Source organism: Charadrius vociferus, unplaced genomic scaffold (genome assembly GCF_000708025.1).
Source record: "Charadrius vociferus isolate BGI_N301 unplaced genomic scaffold, ASM70802v2 scaffold262, whole genome shotgun sequence".
Lineage (NCBI taxonomy): Eukaryota > Metazoa > Chordata > Aves > Charadriiformes > Charadriidae > Charadrius > Charadrius vociferus.
This window is the reverse complement of record NW_009647218.1, coordinates 789589-808403: the sequence shown is the minus strand read 5'-3', so window position 1 is coordinate 808403 and position 18815 is coordinate 789589. Positions and strand designations below refer to the sequence as shown.

The 18815-nt window shown below is 41.0% G+C and overlaps 1 protein-coding gene across 1 annotated transcript in view; it reads right to left on the bottom strand.

The window, feature by feature from the left end:
• Positions 1-2446: 2446 nt before the first annotated feature.
• DFNA5 (deafness, autosomal dominant 5) overlaps positions 2447-18815 on the bottom strand; it is a 22741-nt gene continuing 6372 nt past the window's right edge. The window contains exons 4-10 of the mRNA XM_009879538.1: positions 13201-13372; positions 12088-12208; positions 7480-7668; positions 5357-5484; positions 5066-5249; positions 3464-3537; positions 2447-2677 (exon numbers count right to left, since the gene is read on the bottom strand). Coding sequence (XP_009877840.1) covers positions 2447-2677; positions 3464-3537; positions 5066-5249; positions 5357-5484; positions 7480-7668; positions 12088-12208; positions 13201-13372 — 1099 coding nt within the window. The remainder of the gene's footprint in view (positions 2678-3463; positions 3538-5065; positions 5250-5356; positions 5485-7479; positions 7669-12087; positions 12209-13200; positions 13373-18815) is intronic.

Sequence of the window (18815 nt, the reverse complement as noted above, 5' to 3'; positions counted from 1 at the left end):
GAAATCAAACCTTTTATGAGACAAGCTCCACCTGTCTCTGAAGGACCCTTCAGCCTTTTTACCACCTCCGTTTTCTAGGGAAGACCCCATCTAACCTTGAAAAAGAATTTTGTCTATGAGGGCAACCTGTCACAAGAAATCGCTGTTTTACCTATGACGTAGTGGCTGCACATCCAGCTCTTCTAAAGTGGATTCTGACTTAATTCAGCTTAGGCTGGGTCCCTGAAAAGGCTATCCTCATTTAGCTTAGGGAAGGGCAGGACAAGAGTTACTTGGAGAGAGACAGATTGCTTCTGCTCTTCCCTTGGATCTTCATATCCTCAGTCTGAGCTATTTTTAATATTAATGTGTAGAAGGATCCCGCTTTCAAGAGTGTGGAAGAAGGACCTGGAGGGAAAATGATGAAAGTATAAACTGCTTTAGTGTCTCTTTTTTCCCCCATCTGTCCTGCTTACCCAGTTCCAAAAAGGCCATCCTGGGCTACCTGCTGGTCTAGAGGTGCTTCTTGGCCACAGAAGCGCTGCCAAATGGAGGAAAGCTGGGAAACTTCTCCACAAAGAGCATAGAAGAGGACAATGCCAAGACTGAATTGCAACTAATGGCTGCTGCAGACACTCTGATCAATCCTAAAAGTATGGCAGCAGATGAGGTGAGGAGCCAAGGGACTGGTTAGAAAGCAAAATAGCAGGAAACAAATGATACCTTTTCTTTTTTTTTTTAAATGATGTTCCTATAGAATATCTAGAGTTGGTTGGGGTTTTTTCCCTCTTTAAACAAATACCCTCTCCTACATATAAGACAGAGCACGCACACCCTGAAAGCAGTTAGGCAATAGAGTGGAAATAAAGCTTCCACCAAAACTCTATAAGGAAGATCAGAGCACATGGACAGTGTCACTACGTGGATGCCCATGGATCCACTTGTCATCTGTGCGCCACCTTTCAAGGCCAAGGGAACGCCTGGAATCCCCCCCAAAAAAGAACAATGGAAACTATATGCATGAGGTTATAAGTTATTCTATTGTTTTGACATAACATTTAATAGAAAGTTTTGATAAATTAGTTAGTTACAGAGGCAACTTCTAAGACTTTCCCGTTTACAAACACACATCACCCCCAGAAGCAGAGTAACGTGCTTCCACTCTCCTGAAGGACATTTCTACGTACACCAGTGTAAGGTTCAGGCAATGCCATCACCTCCATTAACAGAGGAGACATGTGCAACGCTCTCCTGCCCTCTCGGGACACAGGACGGTCCCACAGTGCTTTTCTGCAAAGCCCACTTCCTCGGGGAAAGCTTAACTGGCACGAGTTTTTAAAGACCTTTTAGACAACCCGCTCAAGACCATGTGGGAACAGAGCAGAAAACTGAACCCAGGACTCCTACCCACTAGCTAAGCTGCAGGGGCGGGTTACTGATCACCCCACACACGCCTGCTTGTTTGCCTGTCAGCCACATCACATTCTTACCCCGAAACCACTGATATTCCACTTACCTAGAACATCACCTTCCCAAGCCCATATTTACAGTGATCTCTGCTGTATTTCTGTCCCATTCACGTGATTACAAAAAAAGTTATAATAAAAAAAAGGGCAGAGCAGTCCAAAGCACAAAGGGCTTTACCAACACTTTGCCGTTAGTCAAGGAAAACATCTGCGCTCAAAATGTCGTATGGTTACCCAATGATCGTTTTTGTGGAGTGCAGCAAGGACGTTTTGTGTGCACACACCAAAAGGCATCACTGTACCCCAAGAGAAAGTTCAGAATGCAATTTAGACAGCTGAAACTTGCTAAGGGGAGTAAAAACTTACAAGAAAACAGAGAAATGCTATACAGAGGCATAAATCCCTAGCGTGGTCTTAGTTTTTGAAAAAGAGGGGAGGTTTATTTCCTGCAGTGTGCAATTCACATCCGTAAAGCCCAACTACACTTAATACATGAAAACCTAATCAAGTGCCTCTTTGAGAGCCCTCCATTCCACTTGCTCCAGAGTGAAGGCATTCTGCGCATCATCTTAAATGAGCAAAACATTTACTGCGTTGCAGAACTCCAGATTTCCACCGCCTGTTTGTTTGCTTGCTTACACAAAGCGGTTTGTACTTTGCAGTCTTCTCCCACGCCTATTACCGCAAGCAATCAGCCTTCTACTACCCTGCAGATCTGACAACTAACCAGAACAGCTACGTTCAATGTCTGTTCCGGGCTTGTATTTTTTCCTCCCCCCCCCGCCCCCAGCATCATCCCTTATTTCCGTATTTTCCACTGCAGCCATACCTTAGCAGAGCGCTCTCCCCAGCCATGCCAAGCCCACCCTGACCTCCATAACCTGGTTACTGCCATAACCACTCCACTGAGTGGCTCTACTGCTCAAACACACCAACGCTGCGCTGCAGAGGTACAAACGAAAGAACAGGCTAGAGCAGTACCCGGATGCTCAGCAAAGCTCCTATACATTCCCACCTAAAGCATAAAATCCACACAATGCAACATAAAGAACAAGTGGGAAGAATCGAGGTTCTTGCATAGTTACAGCTTTTACAGAAGACTCTGTCATTTCCAAATTAATGTTTGATGAAGCAAACAGCTTTTGCACAACATCAAATCTTCCTCTGTCAGTGAGAGTAACCACCAAAGGACTGCTCAGCGCCACGCTGCCATCGGCCGAAGCGATGTTAGGCTGTATTTATGAGAGAGAGCAAAAGACAGAGACATTAAAAAGGTTTTCCAAGCAGTGCTCAGTTTCTTCTTACAAAACCACCGGAGAGCTTACAAGGCAGCAGCAAAAGGGGAAGATTCCCTTTACTCTTAGCCTTGACAAGTACAACATACTCATCCAGAACCAAAGCTCTATGGCACCCTTTAAGGAGAAACATCTCTCCTACCGCGTCCTTTTCCCCAGTCCAACTTCTCTCACTGCAGATCACACTTAACTCTCATTCTGAGCAAACAGTAGCATTCCCCTTGCCCTACATTTTCAAAGGTTTTTACTATTATTTTTGTCAGTGAGCTTAAAAAGCTTTAAAAAAGCCCTGCTCCCTTCCTTCAGCAGTTTCAATGAATGGACTCAGAGTTTCAGAACTTCAGAATTTGCCAAGACCCAAGCGCTGCTGCTATCAAAGTGAAATTTGTTTCCCAAGGGCAGGTGATTACTGTTACCGAGACATTAAAATGGGCTAGTGAGACTATTAGTAAATTAGAATTTGAGCTTAAGTTACAATTTTCTTTTGCCCACAGCCGAAAAAGTCCCCCAGATACAGGAACATTTTAGAAGTTAGGTATGCAGTAAATTACCTGCATCGTTTGCCACTGTCAGACTCTGACCTTGCCTAAGCAATGCCTACAGCTGAAATTCACACTGGAGCTCGACATCATCTTTATTGGGCGAGAAACACGGTAAAGGCGGAGAACAGTCATTGCTGCTGCTGGGACGCACATGCTACACGGTCACATTTTGATTACTCACCAAACAACACAATGCCGGAACAACCTGAAGATCACAGCAGGCACGCAGCAGGACAAGAGTGTAATCAGACAGCTCTGTGAAGGAAACATTAAAAGGGGAAGATTGTCTCCAGTGAACACTGCTCGGGGCTGGCTGCTGGGAAGGGGACTTTCTTAACAGTGAGCTCTGTTACAGGGTTCTCCTGCTGAGCAAAGACAGACGAGCTGCATTTTTGAGGCCCACCTGCAGGTACAGCACCTCATGAAATGGATGCTGAAGACCAAAGCAATTCAATGCGGAGGACGGTTGTCACAAGTGCTCTGCTGGAAATTTGGAAGAGCCTGACCCACCCCTTTCCTACCTGCCTCCCAGAATGCAGAATAAAATGGGATGGGCGATGGGTTAAAGCCCCGCAGGGACTATCCCTGCCCTCAGCAAAGAAAGGCAGATCGCAGATAAGGGGATTTCCTCCCCATCATTCTTGTCTCCTCCCTAAGTATCTCCCCAGTGTTTCGCTCCCACTCTAAGGCTGGATGAATGACTTAGGCCTTGAATAAAACAAGAACCTCCACTCTCAAAATCTATAGGAGATGCTGACTTCAGTAAAAACACAATTTGAGAGGAATGACATAGCCAAGATTGCTTTGGGGCAGGGAGATGGATCCCTGTGGTGCCCTTCAACTCGGTAACTCAAAGGCTGTAATTCCTAATAGAAGCAACAGGCATAAAACAGCTTATGATTCTTGATCCAACTACATTTACGCCTGGACGTTAGCAGCAGACATCATGCCCAAAGCCAGGTGATAATACAACACACCCAATTAGCTGCGCCCTGCTGTTAATAGCATCTGACAAGTGTTACCGCATCAGCAGGTTTCTGCTCTCTCTTTCTTTTCTGTCTCTGCAAATGAGTTAAGCTTTCCTACCTGGGTACTGTGCGTATATGGATGCACACTGACATTTTGCTGCACAGTGCCACATCCAACTAATACCACACTGGACTTCCCTTCGTTATCTTAATGTCAGGAAATTCTCTGTATGCGAGAGAGAGGAGAAAAAGCCAGGGAAGTCTGTCTTGGACTTTGCAGGTAGCTTTCAATTAACACTGTGGTGCCAACGAGATGGTGAGCATAGCATTTGTTTGACATTTATGTTTAATCTCCTTTTTCAGCAGCTGCAAAACAACCCTGTAACTGCAGCATCTCTATGTTAAATTCATTTTTGCTAAATATAGTTCGCACCTCAACAATCTACACTGTTACACAGAAAACAACACCTAATTTGTCATTCTCAGCATTTAGGCAGGAAGAACTCCGGCAGGCAACCAGAACAGATATTAGCTTGCCAAACTGAAAATGCCCACATACAGCAGAAAGGAGAGTTGAGCAATCTTGGGGAAAATGTGCATTTTCCAAGCAAGATCTGTCACTGATTGAGGGCTGAATTCAATTCACAGCCAGGAATGCTAAGCATGGTATACCAAACCCATAAAAAGGAACAGAACAAATTACGTTCACTCAGTTCACCAACTGCTCAAAAAGAACCATAAATACTTTATCAGAGAGGAAGCTTCTAAAAGGAAAATAAATTTTAAAAGGGCTCTTCTCTTCATTCACAACATACCCGAGAGCGCTCTGATGAGGAGGTGAGCAGCTGACAAGAGTTCATCATAAGGGCGGTATTTCTGCAACAACAGCTCACTCTGTAAACTGCACCCCAAGAGCTGCAAGAAGTCAATGACATCTCGCCGTTGTGTGGGTTTTAACTCCTTCAGATCTGGCTCGTCTCCTGTGCAGATATCATCTAACTGAAGCAAAAGAAAAGTATAAATTCTTGAAAAGTTCAAGGAAAAGGGAATGCTAGCTCCATTCTGAAATTACTTTTAGGAAGCAAGCAAAAGTCTCTTCATCTTACCACATCCCCCAGGGCGGTTACCGTTTCTTCATGGAGCAAGAGTTCACAAAGGGTTTTATATAAAGTTTTTTGCTTGTCCTCCGGCAGCTTCACAAAGGGCTGGAACTGAGTCTTCAACCATGACAGATCTTTCCCAAGAAAGTAGTAAAAAGTAAAACTAAGTATTGCTACACAAATGCCAGTAAAAACAGCAAACATTTTTTCTGCACGTTTCCTAAGCTCATTTATCGGATCATCTTGGCATCCTGATTTCGGTCATCACAAGTTATAATGAAAGGTTAGAACACATTTGATTATATCTCCCTAATGAGCCAATGAAGCATCAATGACAATTCTAAGAACAAAGAATAGCTACTAAGGTGCAGTATGTATTGAACGTTCGGTGTTCAATATTTTTAGTATTTTAGAATTCAGTATTTTAATGTTAACTGAACTAACCATATACTAAGTTTCTCACTTGAAAGTTCATCTCCAGAGAATGTTCATTTATAAGGCAGAATGAAGAGTTCTGCTTGTACCCTTACTTCTTAATCTGTGGGTTAATATGAATTACAAAGTTAATGGTACGAGTTCACATATAGAATTAAAAGTTCCTATTGCAATCTTAAGTTGTTATTGTCCTCGTATTTCATCAGGCACATCAAAAAAATACAACCCTTCACCCCTGACCTAATTATTATCACAAAAATCAGGACAAAAATCTCTTCTTGATTAAAATATTGAACCCCTTGCAATACGTAAAGCAGAAGCACAAGAGTGTTCACTGCACTTCTTTCCCCACAATTCAACTATGACACTAAAACAAAATTTTTTATGACATCAAATTACCACTTTGCTAGAAGAAAATAAGTCAATAATGCCAACTGGAAGGTTGGAATGTGTTTTTCCACATTCCAAAAAAATGGGCATGCAAGCATGCTTAATCTTGTTTAAAAGAAATTTCCCTTCATGTCGCTTTGGTCAAGAAACACGCTTTATTTCAAGATGCCTTTTATATCTAAAAAGTACTTCATTGGGGGGGAAAAAACCCCACAATCCAGCCAGAGGCAGATATTTTTTGTACCTGATGCAATCATATGACTGTCTACACAAATAACAGAAGAGGAAATCTACTTTAAATTGCTTTAGTATAAACAATTTTTTTTAGTTTTTTTCCAATAGACAGTTCAGGTTAATTAATTAAAAGGAACCTCCAGGCCTTTTAAGCAAGAAAGGCACTAAAGCATGTTAAGCTAAAACAAAAAAACAGAACAGTGGCATACCATTCTTTCACAAATAAGAGTTTTTTATATACACGGAGACACAGTCATTCCTTTCAAACAAATCTAACTGGAGAAATAACAGAATTTATTTCAGGCCAACAAATACCTATTTAGGTCACAGTTAGTCTCTTGAATAGCCATGAAGAAAGGGTGAAATTTAGAGATAACACAAGTGATGTTCATCATTAGAACCAGCTGTAAGAACTCTACCAAGAACTAATGAAAAGTAAAGTGTGTTCTGAGGCCTTGATTTCTTTTCCCCTTTTTCATTCCTCTGGTGACAATCCTGCCCCTTCCTTCCACATCCCTACAATAAACAAGTTGTGCCTGGCCCATTATACCAATTTGCAAACTTCCATTGAAATCACATTTTAATGTTGTCAGCCTTAGTTGATACCAAAGATTTCTATAAAGCGTCTCGGAAAATAATGAGGCTAATTTAAGGCGGGGGAGATGTTTTTGTAGTTTTTGAGATTTAAAACAACCTTTAACTGAGAAGCTTTACTATTTTCCAAATCATGAAAAAATACTTTCAGTGACCCTTTCTGAATGAAAGCATGAATCATCACTAATCTTATAGAGCTTACCTGGAATGTAACATAACTGGCATAACCCCCTAATTTTGTAAGATCATATTTATGACAAAGGGATTCAGGATATTCCTAGGGAACAGTCCACTGCAGATACCTACTGCAGAAGTAAATTTTTCTATTCTTTCAGTGCATTCCCCCAAGAGCTCCTGATAACGGCTATTAAAATGAACTAACAAAATTTCTTAGGTACTATTGTACCAGATTATTTCCTCCTATCATGTTGCTTAACTTACTGTAATGCAATCATGTAAAGCATTTCTGGCAATACCTTGTTTCAATACACTTAAAGAAGCACCACTGGGAATGAGGTTTTTAGCCCCAGAGTACATCTCATTATCAACAGCATCTGGCTGATAGAGAAACAAAGCATCTTTGAATAGCGCTGAATGGGGATAAGTTGAGCCTTCTGTGCTTTCTTTTTCAAAACCTCCTTGCTGTTCGTGTAGCAGACAGAATTCTGTAATTAGAAATTCAATTAAAAAAATAATTAATAAGATACACAAGCAATTACTGACTGAGATGCTAGCTTATATGATCTAGTGTTCTCGCATGTGATTTCTCCACATCTCATCCCTTCTAGATGGAAAGAATGCCAACGTATGCTGTGTAAGTGAATTATTGATCATTAGTGCAGCCCTGAGGTTTGGCACAGTGAGCACAAAGGTCCTGTGGTGCAGGTACCAGCTACAAAACGTGACCAGGTCCTGTGAATTAAAGTAAGGTAGAGAGCAAGTAACATGAAAACTTCTCACCGACACCGTAAACCTGCATGCTGCAAACAAGAGATGCAGGTAAGAATTCCTCACGTTTTCCACCAATTAAGAGATGTGCTGTAATGCGGGCTACAGGATCTACTCATGATTGAGATGCATGAAAGCACTTTCTGAGATTCCTAAGAACTCTTGAGAGTCCCTCACAGAGCTTCTTCCGGTCACGGCACTGACAGACTCTTCTTTCTGAACCAAGCAACAGGTCCATCCTCAAGTTCTGCAGATGAGTGCAAAAACGGGCTTTTCAGAGTCTCTAAAGGACTTCACCTTCTGTTCACTAGCAGAATCACTCTGCAATATATTGTCTCCTTAACTTCATGGAGAAAGTAACACACCCTGGGCCGGATTACTCTTTTTGCCTCAGCTTCATAACGGGCACTGGCCTACCTCACCCAAATAGGACTGCTGATTTCCTGCCACCCCGATGCTACCAACTCAATGAAGCTAAAGGACTCCTGGAAGGTACACAGGGAGCCTTTGTAAGAGCTATACTAAGAAATCTGGAACATCAAGTTCTGTGCTCAGGTGTCCAATATTGTGCCTCAAAGAGGCAGAATACAATCGAAGCCCCATGCATTATTTTGATCATCTTTTATTGGGTCAAATGCAAGATTTGAAACTGTACCCCCAACACTCTGCAGCAGGTCTGAGGAGAACGCAGGCAGGCTAGCAAGAAGAACTCTATTTTAAAGTAATACCTGACAGCAAAGGAAGAAAAAGAATGTAACTAATCAAGCACAGTGCTCACATGTACCAGGCACAAAACCTAAATATAACCTTCCTGCAGTTGTAAGAGTCTGTCTCGCCAAATTAAGGACATTCAAAGCTGATGAGAAAGCACAGAGAGCACTCCATCAGGAAAAAGCTTTTTCAAAGGGAAAGCAGACAAAGAAATCTCTGCCACAGAGAAAGAAAGATGACAGAGACCTTTATGCCTGCATAACCCTTCACAGAGAAGAGCGGGCTACAGAGGAGCAGAAAGCGATTAACACAAATTAAAGAACTTCCCAAAGCAACAAGACTCGGGACAGCAGCTAAGGCACCATAAGGCCAACATGCTCATGTTACTTCCGCTGGTAATAACATGGCTTTCACACAAACCTGGAAGGAGGAAGATAACGCTAATATACTACCTGCCCTCCTAAGGCAGAAGGATGTTAATAAGGGAAATCAACATACAGCGTCATGTGGAAAGTTTTTAAGAGATGCAGACCCTGCTGTTAAATCTTGTAATAGCACTTGATTCAGAGGAAAATACAGGACTCAAGGTTTTGTATGACTAGGACCATTGATTAATTTTGTTATAGTCTTTAAAAGAAAAAAAGAGAAGGAAAAATAAGTGAACGAAAGAATATATTTAATACCATATTTTCTCTATTGAATTCTATTACATCCATCGATGACAAACCTCCAATAGTGCAGTAAGATCTTGATATTCAGAAACTTTAACAAAAATGGAAGAAAACCAGAGATTATCAATGTAAACAATCAAAGGCAAAGTGACTCCTTTGTGTGGAGAAGCTGAAAAGATTAGGACTGTTTAATTTACAGAGATTTAAGAGGAAGCAAGTCACACATAGGCAGCAACAAACAGAACAAAGCAAATCAGCCGGGTGCTACTATACCTCCTGTTTTGTAGAGCAAGAACAAGAGGACTTGCAGTGAAACTTTAGAGACACAAAACTGCAAAGCCTTTAACAGGAAGAGCTTTTACATGTAGTGGAAAATTAGCCTGTAGAAATCAAACAGAATGATTACAAGAAAACATTATGGTAAAGGGACCAGAAAAGAATTAGAGCTTTTTCTTTCTTTTTATTTTTATTTATTTCTAAATGTCTAAGCATGTCCAGTCACATTAGCCAGAACTTTTTAAAGAAAGTTTATATACCATTCTTCCTTATAGAATAATTCAAGCACTATCAGTGGCAAAGAAGAAGAAACAAAAAAACCCTTATATGCACCTTATTCTGTAACTGTCTGCAAAGAGAATCCCATTATCTTACACCTGCTACTGGTCACTTTCAGTCTCATGTGAAAGGACTACATTAGTCTCTGCATTTAAATTCAAAGGCTATTTTTATTTCCATAAACAGACACTGATCACTGCTCAGACATTAAGAAGTTGAAGCTTAGGCTCCACCATCCTGATTCTTGCTGGCAAATCCCTAGTTTTGTTGTTAGTTCCTCCTTTTTACTCTCTGAATGACAGTCAGGCAGCGGCAGATAGCACAAATTAAAAAAAGAGGCAAGACATAGGTTGTTTGAGATAAAACATGAAACAAGCTGTGCTGGTTTTGAAGCTTAAAAGACATAATGTTAAATATGGAAAAGAAGCGGGGGAAAAAAAAAAAAAACAGAAAAGAGAACACATAAATACAAATCATTAACAAGGCCCATGTATTACCAGCTAGCAGAATCCAGGAATTTCCATTTAGAAATCACATAAGTAGACTATCAGCTATACACCTATGTAGTTGGACAGCCTTAATTGCACCTGATTACTCTGAATTACTGTTCTATCATGACCATGAAGTCAATGCCCTCTGCTATATCTCTGTGTTCAGTTTATGTCAGAGCAATTCCACGTCTAAGAAATTTTTTTACAGGTTACGATATTTACTTCTATTCCTGAACCTACAGACTTCCTTAATATCAGAAGTCTGTTGAAGGAGAATGATGGAGATTATCTTCTGCATTTCTTATCCAAATAAAGTGCATCCTGGATTCAAATCTCAACTGCACTTCAATTATTTCTTCAATGTATATACTTTTTCTCTCCACATCAGTCCTTTCCAACTTCCAGCCCTACAAAGTCCATCTGATTTCCTTCCTTCTTGCGTAACATCCCCTGAAACCTCCTTTAGGTCAGGAAGTTTAACTGAGGATAGACAAGAAAGAAAAACACCAGTGATTCTGCAGAGCAGAGTTACTACTCCCCCAAAGCCAACTTCTTTTTTTTTAACTTCACACCTGGAAGTATTCGACCTGAAATAAGTAAAGCATCACCAGAAAACATGACAAGGACATTTCCACAATCATTCTGATAACAATCTATATATGAAAGTGTAAAACAGACAGAACAGTTTAAATTCCAGTCCTATACTTTATGAATAATTCTTTTCTTAGCACGACTGTTGTCTAAACGTTACTGGTTGACCACCGATTTGTATTCAGTTCACTCTCCCTGCCAACAGGTGAAGGCAACAGCACGGGCTGAGGGCCAGCTAGCTAGAAGCAAAATTGCAGAGAAAGACCCGGACAACAAATTTGAGAGGGTCATCAGGATGCCCTTGCAGCTGTTGAAGTTTGCTGCATACTGGGCTATACTGACAAGAGTGTAGCTAGCAGATCAATGAAAGTGATTTTTCAATTTGGGAGATGGCATTCAGAGTGCTGTGTCCAGTTTTGGACTCCCCAGTACCACACAGACATTCACATATTGGAGCAATCTCACAAACGGCCACCAAGATCACTGCGGGCTGGAGAATATCATGTATGAGAAGAGGCTGAAAGACTGGGTTTGTCCAGCCTGGAGAAAACATTGCTAAGGGAGAACCTTATTGTTGTCTACAACTACCCAATGGAAGCACGAAGAGAAGACAGAGACAGATCCTTCTGTATGATAGCAGGACAAAAGGCAAGAGATGCAAATTAAAGAAAGGAAAATTCTCATTAGATATTAAGGGGGAAAAAAAGTTCACCGTGATGGTGGTGAAACAAGAAAACAGGCTGCCCAGAGGTCTGATGGAATCTCCATCTCTGGAGATAACCAAAACTTGAATAGATAAGCATATGAGCAACCTGATCTAACTGAATTTAGACCAAACTTCAAAAGTTGGCCATGTCTTGAGCTGGGGCTTGAGCTAAATGACCTCCTGTGGGCCCCTGAAACCTAATTTAGATTTAAGTTTATGATTTATTCAAACAACTGAAAAAGCATTGCTAAATCAGAAGAGCAGCATTACACAGCACAAATAACTAGCAAGGCAATGGAGACCATATAATATCATCACCTTCATACACAGGGAAATGCAAAAATCATTGCCCAACAGACAGCTCTGTCCACCGTTGAACTGCGTGCCACAGAAAACGAGCTTTAGACTTACCAAAGTGGCCACTCTGCTTTATAAACAGTTCAATTACACCGTAGGCAATAGTGGTTGCAGGAGGAATTTCAAGGATCACACTAGCATCCTTCATCACACTTCCATTTTCACTCACTGAAACCTAGAGGAGAGATTCACTGTTTATCTCATTCAGCCATTGTGTAGCTTAAATACAGAATTAATTAAGGGTAAAAAATACAGAGAAAGAACGTGCTTTATTCTCTATGATGTCTAACTAAAGCACATTACATTTGACATCTCTGAAAGGAACTAGATGAGTAGCAAAGTAGAAGCACAATGCCAAGAGCAGCTCTCAAACTCTTAGCTGCCCTGTCCTAGTACAAAGTTGAGCTCCAGGTACAGCGTTTGCCACACGTGAAACACTGTGTCACTAGGAAATGGGCACTCACTTCAGTATCCTGCCCTGCCCTCTTCTATCCTGACCCCTCTTTTGCCCAGCTGGAGACTGGTACCAGGAAGGTGGCACTTGCACAGAGGGCTGTTGAACTGCAACTCCCAGATTTCTGCTACTGGAGACACCCTGTACACAGAACTGATTCATCCGCAGCTTTAAAAAAAACTGACAATGAATGAGCATATGTTTTGACTTCAGTAATTCTTTCTCAATTCATAGGCAATTTTTCAGATATTCTCATAATGCAGTTAATCTCCGCTCCCATGACTGAAAACACATAGCTTCTCAATAATTATTAAAACTCAGTAGACATTGCAAACATTTTTGATGAATGACTACTTGGCTTTTCAAATAAATTTGTGTCAGCCATACTTTTTGCTCTTCAACTTTCACTGAATTCTTGTATGTTTGTTTTATGTCCTGTTGTAGGCAGGATTCAACATAGAAACTGAATCCCAATTTGACAGTATCGATGGAAACCACATTCCAGGGTCACACTAAAAAATGGCATCTTTTGCCACTGAGGCAAGGGAAAAAACATTTTACCTTTCTGAAGTTTCACAACTAAGCAGTGGCAGTGAGTTCAACATGTTAAGGAAGAGATTTCAACATGTTAAGGATGCATGAAAAATACTTTGAAGTCTATTTAGAGAAATCATAATTTCTTCTACTCCTTCCAGATTTTTAATAACTTTTACCTTTACTGTTTTTCTACTGCATCCAATCGCACCGCTGATTTTTTCTTCTGTCTGGATATGTTCAGATATTGTACACTTCTGAGTCGTTATTATCTTTTCTCTCAAGATGCACAGCACTTCATGTTTTCTTTCTATTACTTGTTGCAGTAAACTATTGTTTAGATTTATTGTTCTGAAAAAGAAAAGAAGCCATTAACAAGATAAATACTAGAAGCGAGAAAAAAAACATTTTCTTAATTGCTTGAAGAAGCTTTTATTGTAAAAATAACAATAGTTTCTGTATGAGCAGTCTCCTTAAAATTATTATGTCCTCTTTTGTTATTTGGCAGCAGTAAATATCTGTATTCCACAGCAAGCCCCAACACACATACTGAATTCTTGATTCCTTACCCTGAACAAAACCAGCAGTTGTCTGGCTACTTTCTAAGCAAAACAAAAAACAAAACCAAGGGGGAACTGAAGACAACTTTAAGCTTCCAGCATAACACAAAACCAAGTAGCCAAGCTCGTGGGTGCTGGACTGAATCCTCTGCTACCGTGAACTCATGCTGCCATTAACACGGCTGTGGCAGGGGATGCCGGCTAACCATTCTCTTCGGAGTCTCACATTAGCACAAAGTGTCAGTAAGTCAATGGGCCACATCTTGCGGTCTTTACTCAGAAGAATCATTTCAACCAAAAAAGTTACCAGGGAGTGCAAACTAAAGACCTGCGCTCATGGTCCTTATTAGGAACTCCCTGCAGCCTAGCACACTACTGCATATATTGGGCATGCACACACACACTAAAAATACTGTAATAGCATAATACATAATAAGCATATAATATAATCACAAATTCTCCTAGATTAGAAAAGACCTGTAATATCATCTAGTCCAATCATTAACCTAACACTGACAAGCCCACCACTAAACCATGTCGCTGAGCACTATATCTACAGGACCCTTAATACCTCCAGGGATGGGGACTCCACCACTGCCCTGGGTAAGGCATTCCCAATGCCTGATGACCCTTTCAGCAAAGAAATTCTTCCTAATACCCAATCTAAACTTCCCTTAGCACAACTTGAAGTCATTTCATCTTGTTCTATCACCTGTTACTTGACAGAACAGGTGACTCCCACCTCACTACACCCTCCTTTCAGGTAGTTGTAGAGAGCGATAAGGTCTCCCCTCAGCCTCCTTTTCTCCAGGCTAAACAACCCCGGTTCCCTCAGCCGCTCCTCATAAGACTGGTGCTCCAGACCCCTCACCAGTTTCATTGCCCTTCTTTGCACACGCTCCAGCGCCACAGTGTCCTTCTTGTGGTGAGGGGCCCAAAACTGAACACTGTACTCAAGATGCGGCCTCACCGGTGCAGAGTACAGGGGTAAAATCACCTCTCTGGTCCTACTGGCTACGCTATTCCTAATACAGGCAAATAACAGTATCCACACATCACAAAGCTCTGCTTAAAAAAAGAGTGAAGTTGCAGTCAAGCTACTGGAAGTTAGGAAATATATAGCAAGCAATCTTCCAGTCTTCTTAGTTTCTTTCTAGTCCACTCCCACTTTTCCTTACAAGAGTTTGTGGTTTTCTCTCTTTTACCTGACCAGATGAAGTTCAATTTCTTCCCCTTCCTTCTCATTCATCTCAGCTTTGTCCCGCAGCCAGCCAGCTCACCAGCCCTACTTCATGTGACTTCTCTGCTACGTTCTACCCTCAGATGACACCAGCTGTTCAGGGCTGCCAGCCTTAGTCTCCCTTCCTTCTCACAGTTCATTGTTACCGCTTTCCAGCCACCTGGCCAAACTCGGTCTCATTTACCTCCTTGTCACCATTCAGTCCTGTCACCCCTGTCTTTGTACGTCCTTCTACCTGTTGCAGGTGTGCCATCAGGCGCTTCTCAACAGGGGAGGTGACATGGGATCCTTTGCACCCGAGTGCTGGTGTTCAAACTCCTGGACTAGGACAGATGCAGGCAACTACCACTAGGAATGCAGGTTTGGCATTTGAAGGCACATGTGCAGGCAAAGGAGTGCCCTGACACGCTGCTGTCAAATTCTGAGTAACCAGAATTTCTCCTTGAGGGATGAACAGTGATGCCTCAATACCAACCCTCATAGCTTGCTATAGATCTGTTTCGGCGTTCCCTTAAACTCTGAACTGGCTGAGTGGGACTGAGTACTTCAAAGAGCTGGACAAGAAAACATAAAAGATTTCATGGGTTTTGGGACTGGAGAAGATTACTGAAAAAAACCACCCGCTATAAACTCTTATGTTATTCATCCGTATAACCTCACAATTTACAATTCATGACCAGGACTGTCACAGTCAAAAGAAAAATTAGATGTAGAAGGGAGCTGAAATCTCTAGCCCATGCCTCCAACTTAGCAAGTCATCCCTGCTCCACAACGTAACTCAGCCTGCATTTAAATGCTGCTGGAGATATTTCTAAAGTTAGGTTCTTCTCAGAATGAGCTGAAGAAAGAAAGCAAACTCCCAGAAACAGAGCACAGAGAGGATTATTTTCTAAGAAAAGATGGCAAAATGCACTACCTTGTCTTCTGGGGTGTTGACAGACTTTCTGGTAACAGTTAAAGCAACTTCTTAACCATATTTAATTGATTAAAATGTGTCAATTATATTATACTTTTGCAAAATACTCATTGGAGGTCCTCAGATGAGATGTCGTATTTTCTATGAACAGATAACTCTAGCAAGACAGTTGGAAGATTAAAAGATTGCTATCCCTGCCTCAAGTTATTCAGTCTTTTCTCCTCCCTTTTACTGTAAATCACTATTCATGGGGCTAAATGGCAATTTCCCAAAAATATGACAGAAAGACATGTCTGACTCGGCTTTATTTAAATTGAGATATCTCAACTTTTAATTAAAAAGTTTTAGATTTATTAGATTTTGGAGTTTTGGATTTATGCAGTCTGTATAAGTCTGAAGTCAGCTTGGTTCTTTATTAAATTAAAAATATCTTGAGGCAATTTTTGATCTTTGGAGAGTTACATGCTTATATGAAAGTTCAATCAGTTGGAATGAACTGTCTGAAAACCTTAAAGTTGATTGTTTGAACAAGGGAAGGAAAATACCTCTGAAGCAATGCAGCAGTCACTAGAAAGCACCTCTAAACATTCCTGAGATTATTAATATAACTTTTTTTTTTTTTTTTGCAAAGCCATGCTTTATGCTTGGAATGCAATGAATCTTTGGATTAAGCAAAAACTGAAGAAATGTCAAGCAATCACAAACACTGCTGCTCTTAGACGTGTCTCCCAAACCACAGCTATTAGCTAACACAATAACAGACCATCAAGCCTATCACATACTTCACAATAATTATTTATGATTCTGAAGACGTGTGCTAAGCATCTTGAAAATACAATTTAATGCACTAAGAACTTGCAATTTTAACATTCGACCTAAGAAGCCACAGGGGAAGAAATACAACGAAGAAGCACAAAAGCAATTTGTCATTTGCTTTCATATGATGTAATTTTTGCCGACTTTAGAGGATGACAAACTCACCAGATATCCCCAAAAGTTAGAGCAAAAGAAACAAAGCAATCAAAGGTAGAAAAATACAGATTAAACAGAGATTTGCTGTTTCTGAATGAGTGTTAACATAAGCAGCATACAGAACATGATTTAACTCTATACAAATGAATGACCAAAATAATTAAAGTTTTTCTTCCATCTACTTCTACAGTATTCTGCCCCAGGTGGGACTGGCTCAGACCCCCTAACGTTCCTGGTGGATCCCACCAGATTCAGAGCTTTAAAACACATACCCTTCCCAACAGCTACAAATACCTTTTCTTTTAGGACAGCACAGTTAAATGATCTCCTGTAGACTTCTGGCACTGATCCTTCTATCATAAAACTGCTTAGACTCCAGAGTTGTGTGTGGGCACATCACAGGTTATCAATGGGGCACAGCCTGTGGAGGGCAAAACATTCTGCTCTTCTCAGTGATTCAATCGGGAGACAACATGAGGTAAGCAAATACCCAGCTTATCTAAATTATCATTGAAAATAGCTCTCGAGCAAAATGCAACAGGGTTAAGGTCTGCCAATCAGGGCAGGGATTAAAGCATTGCAGGGCAACGGCTGCTGAATCTATGAGTGTATTTTTGCAAGAGCATTTTGCTAACATGACACGCTGAATATCAGGACGATATCTGAATAACAAGAGATGGCTGAGTTAATCCCCTGAGAATACATACACGCAGGCACATGAATTGCATTGCCCTTTTTTTTTTTTTTTTTAATGTTTTGGGGTTTTTTTTAGGATTCTACAGGTCACATTTCAGGGCTTTTCTTTCTATTCTACAACCATCACTCTCACCATCTCTTTCACCATCTATTGTACAGAAGCCCTCACCGATCTTGTGTGACCTGACTCCTTCCCACCTTGAGAATCTGAGCTGAAGTACTCAAAAATAACACTATATAAAACACAATGAGATGTTGGTTTGTTAAGTCCTATTATCAACACACAGTCTATGAACCTGTATAAATAAAGATCATTTAAAAGATAAGGATTATGGGATTTTGTTTGATTGTTTGTTCTGCTTAAATAACCTTCCTGAGGTCAATGATTTACTATGCTGGAAGCTCTACGGCTCAAATGTGAACAGAAAAGAATTTGAGTTTTGATCTGTCTCTCTCCACATTTAATTGTATTAAACACTTCCACTCTCCTGTAACGCAAAGGCTTCCTTCACTTTTATTCAACCTTCTTCTTGCATGAGGAAAGCAGTGGAGAACAGAGAGGGACAAAGGTAATTTGCTGCAGGTTGGAAGCAGAAAAGAAGGGAGAAAGACAGAAACCAATAGAAGGCAAGCAAAAACAGATGCTCGGCAATAGAGCAGGCTCTCACAGGTAAAGGAGACAGCAGGAGCCTGCTCTAAACCCCACAGCTGAGACTGAGCGTCTTTCTTTCAGGTGCAGAATCTCTGACCGAACCACACACAAAGGAGGGGGGCTAGCACCATTTCTCCATCAAATCCTGTCTATTCTTCTCAGTAATCCACCCCACAAATCCTAAACTGCTTGGCAATTTACTACAAATACCAAAAAGAATGGTTACTGCTGTGAGTACTCTCCATCCTCAGAGTGAAGACAGCACTGTTGCCTACCTGCACAATCTCACTAGCCCAAACTACTCACAAGCGAAAAACCCTTTCAGTCCTGTACTGGGTGGGCAATGTCATCTCAACACACCTCCTCTCCCAGCTGCAGAGACATGGGTGGCCCACTCTCACAGCCTCACCCAAATGCAACTTCTTCCATAACATCTACATGATTAACTTCAAAACATCTCTCATTGCTTGGTCAGAATTCCTCAGCTTGTTCAGTCTTCTCCACTTCGTTTATAATGCTTAATAGTCTGATGTCTTCCATACAAATGCTGCTTGCTGCACAGTGACGGCCTTCACCCAGCTTTGATCCTTCTCTAAGAGAGACCTCTAGATAAAGTGCCATGGAGTAAAATCCACCAGACCTCATTCTGCCACCTTCCACCAAGCACAGATGCATAATATTTCTTTTGTAAATCCATTTCAAATATAACCTCTCTGACCTACTTCTTATAGTCACACTGGAAAATAGTATCTGCTACA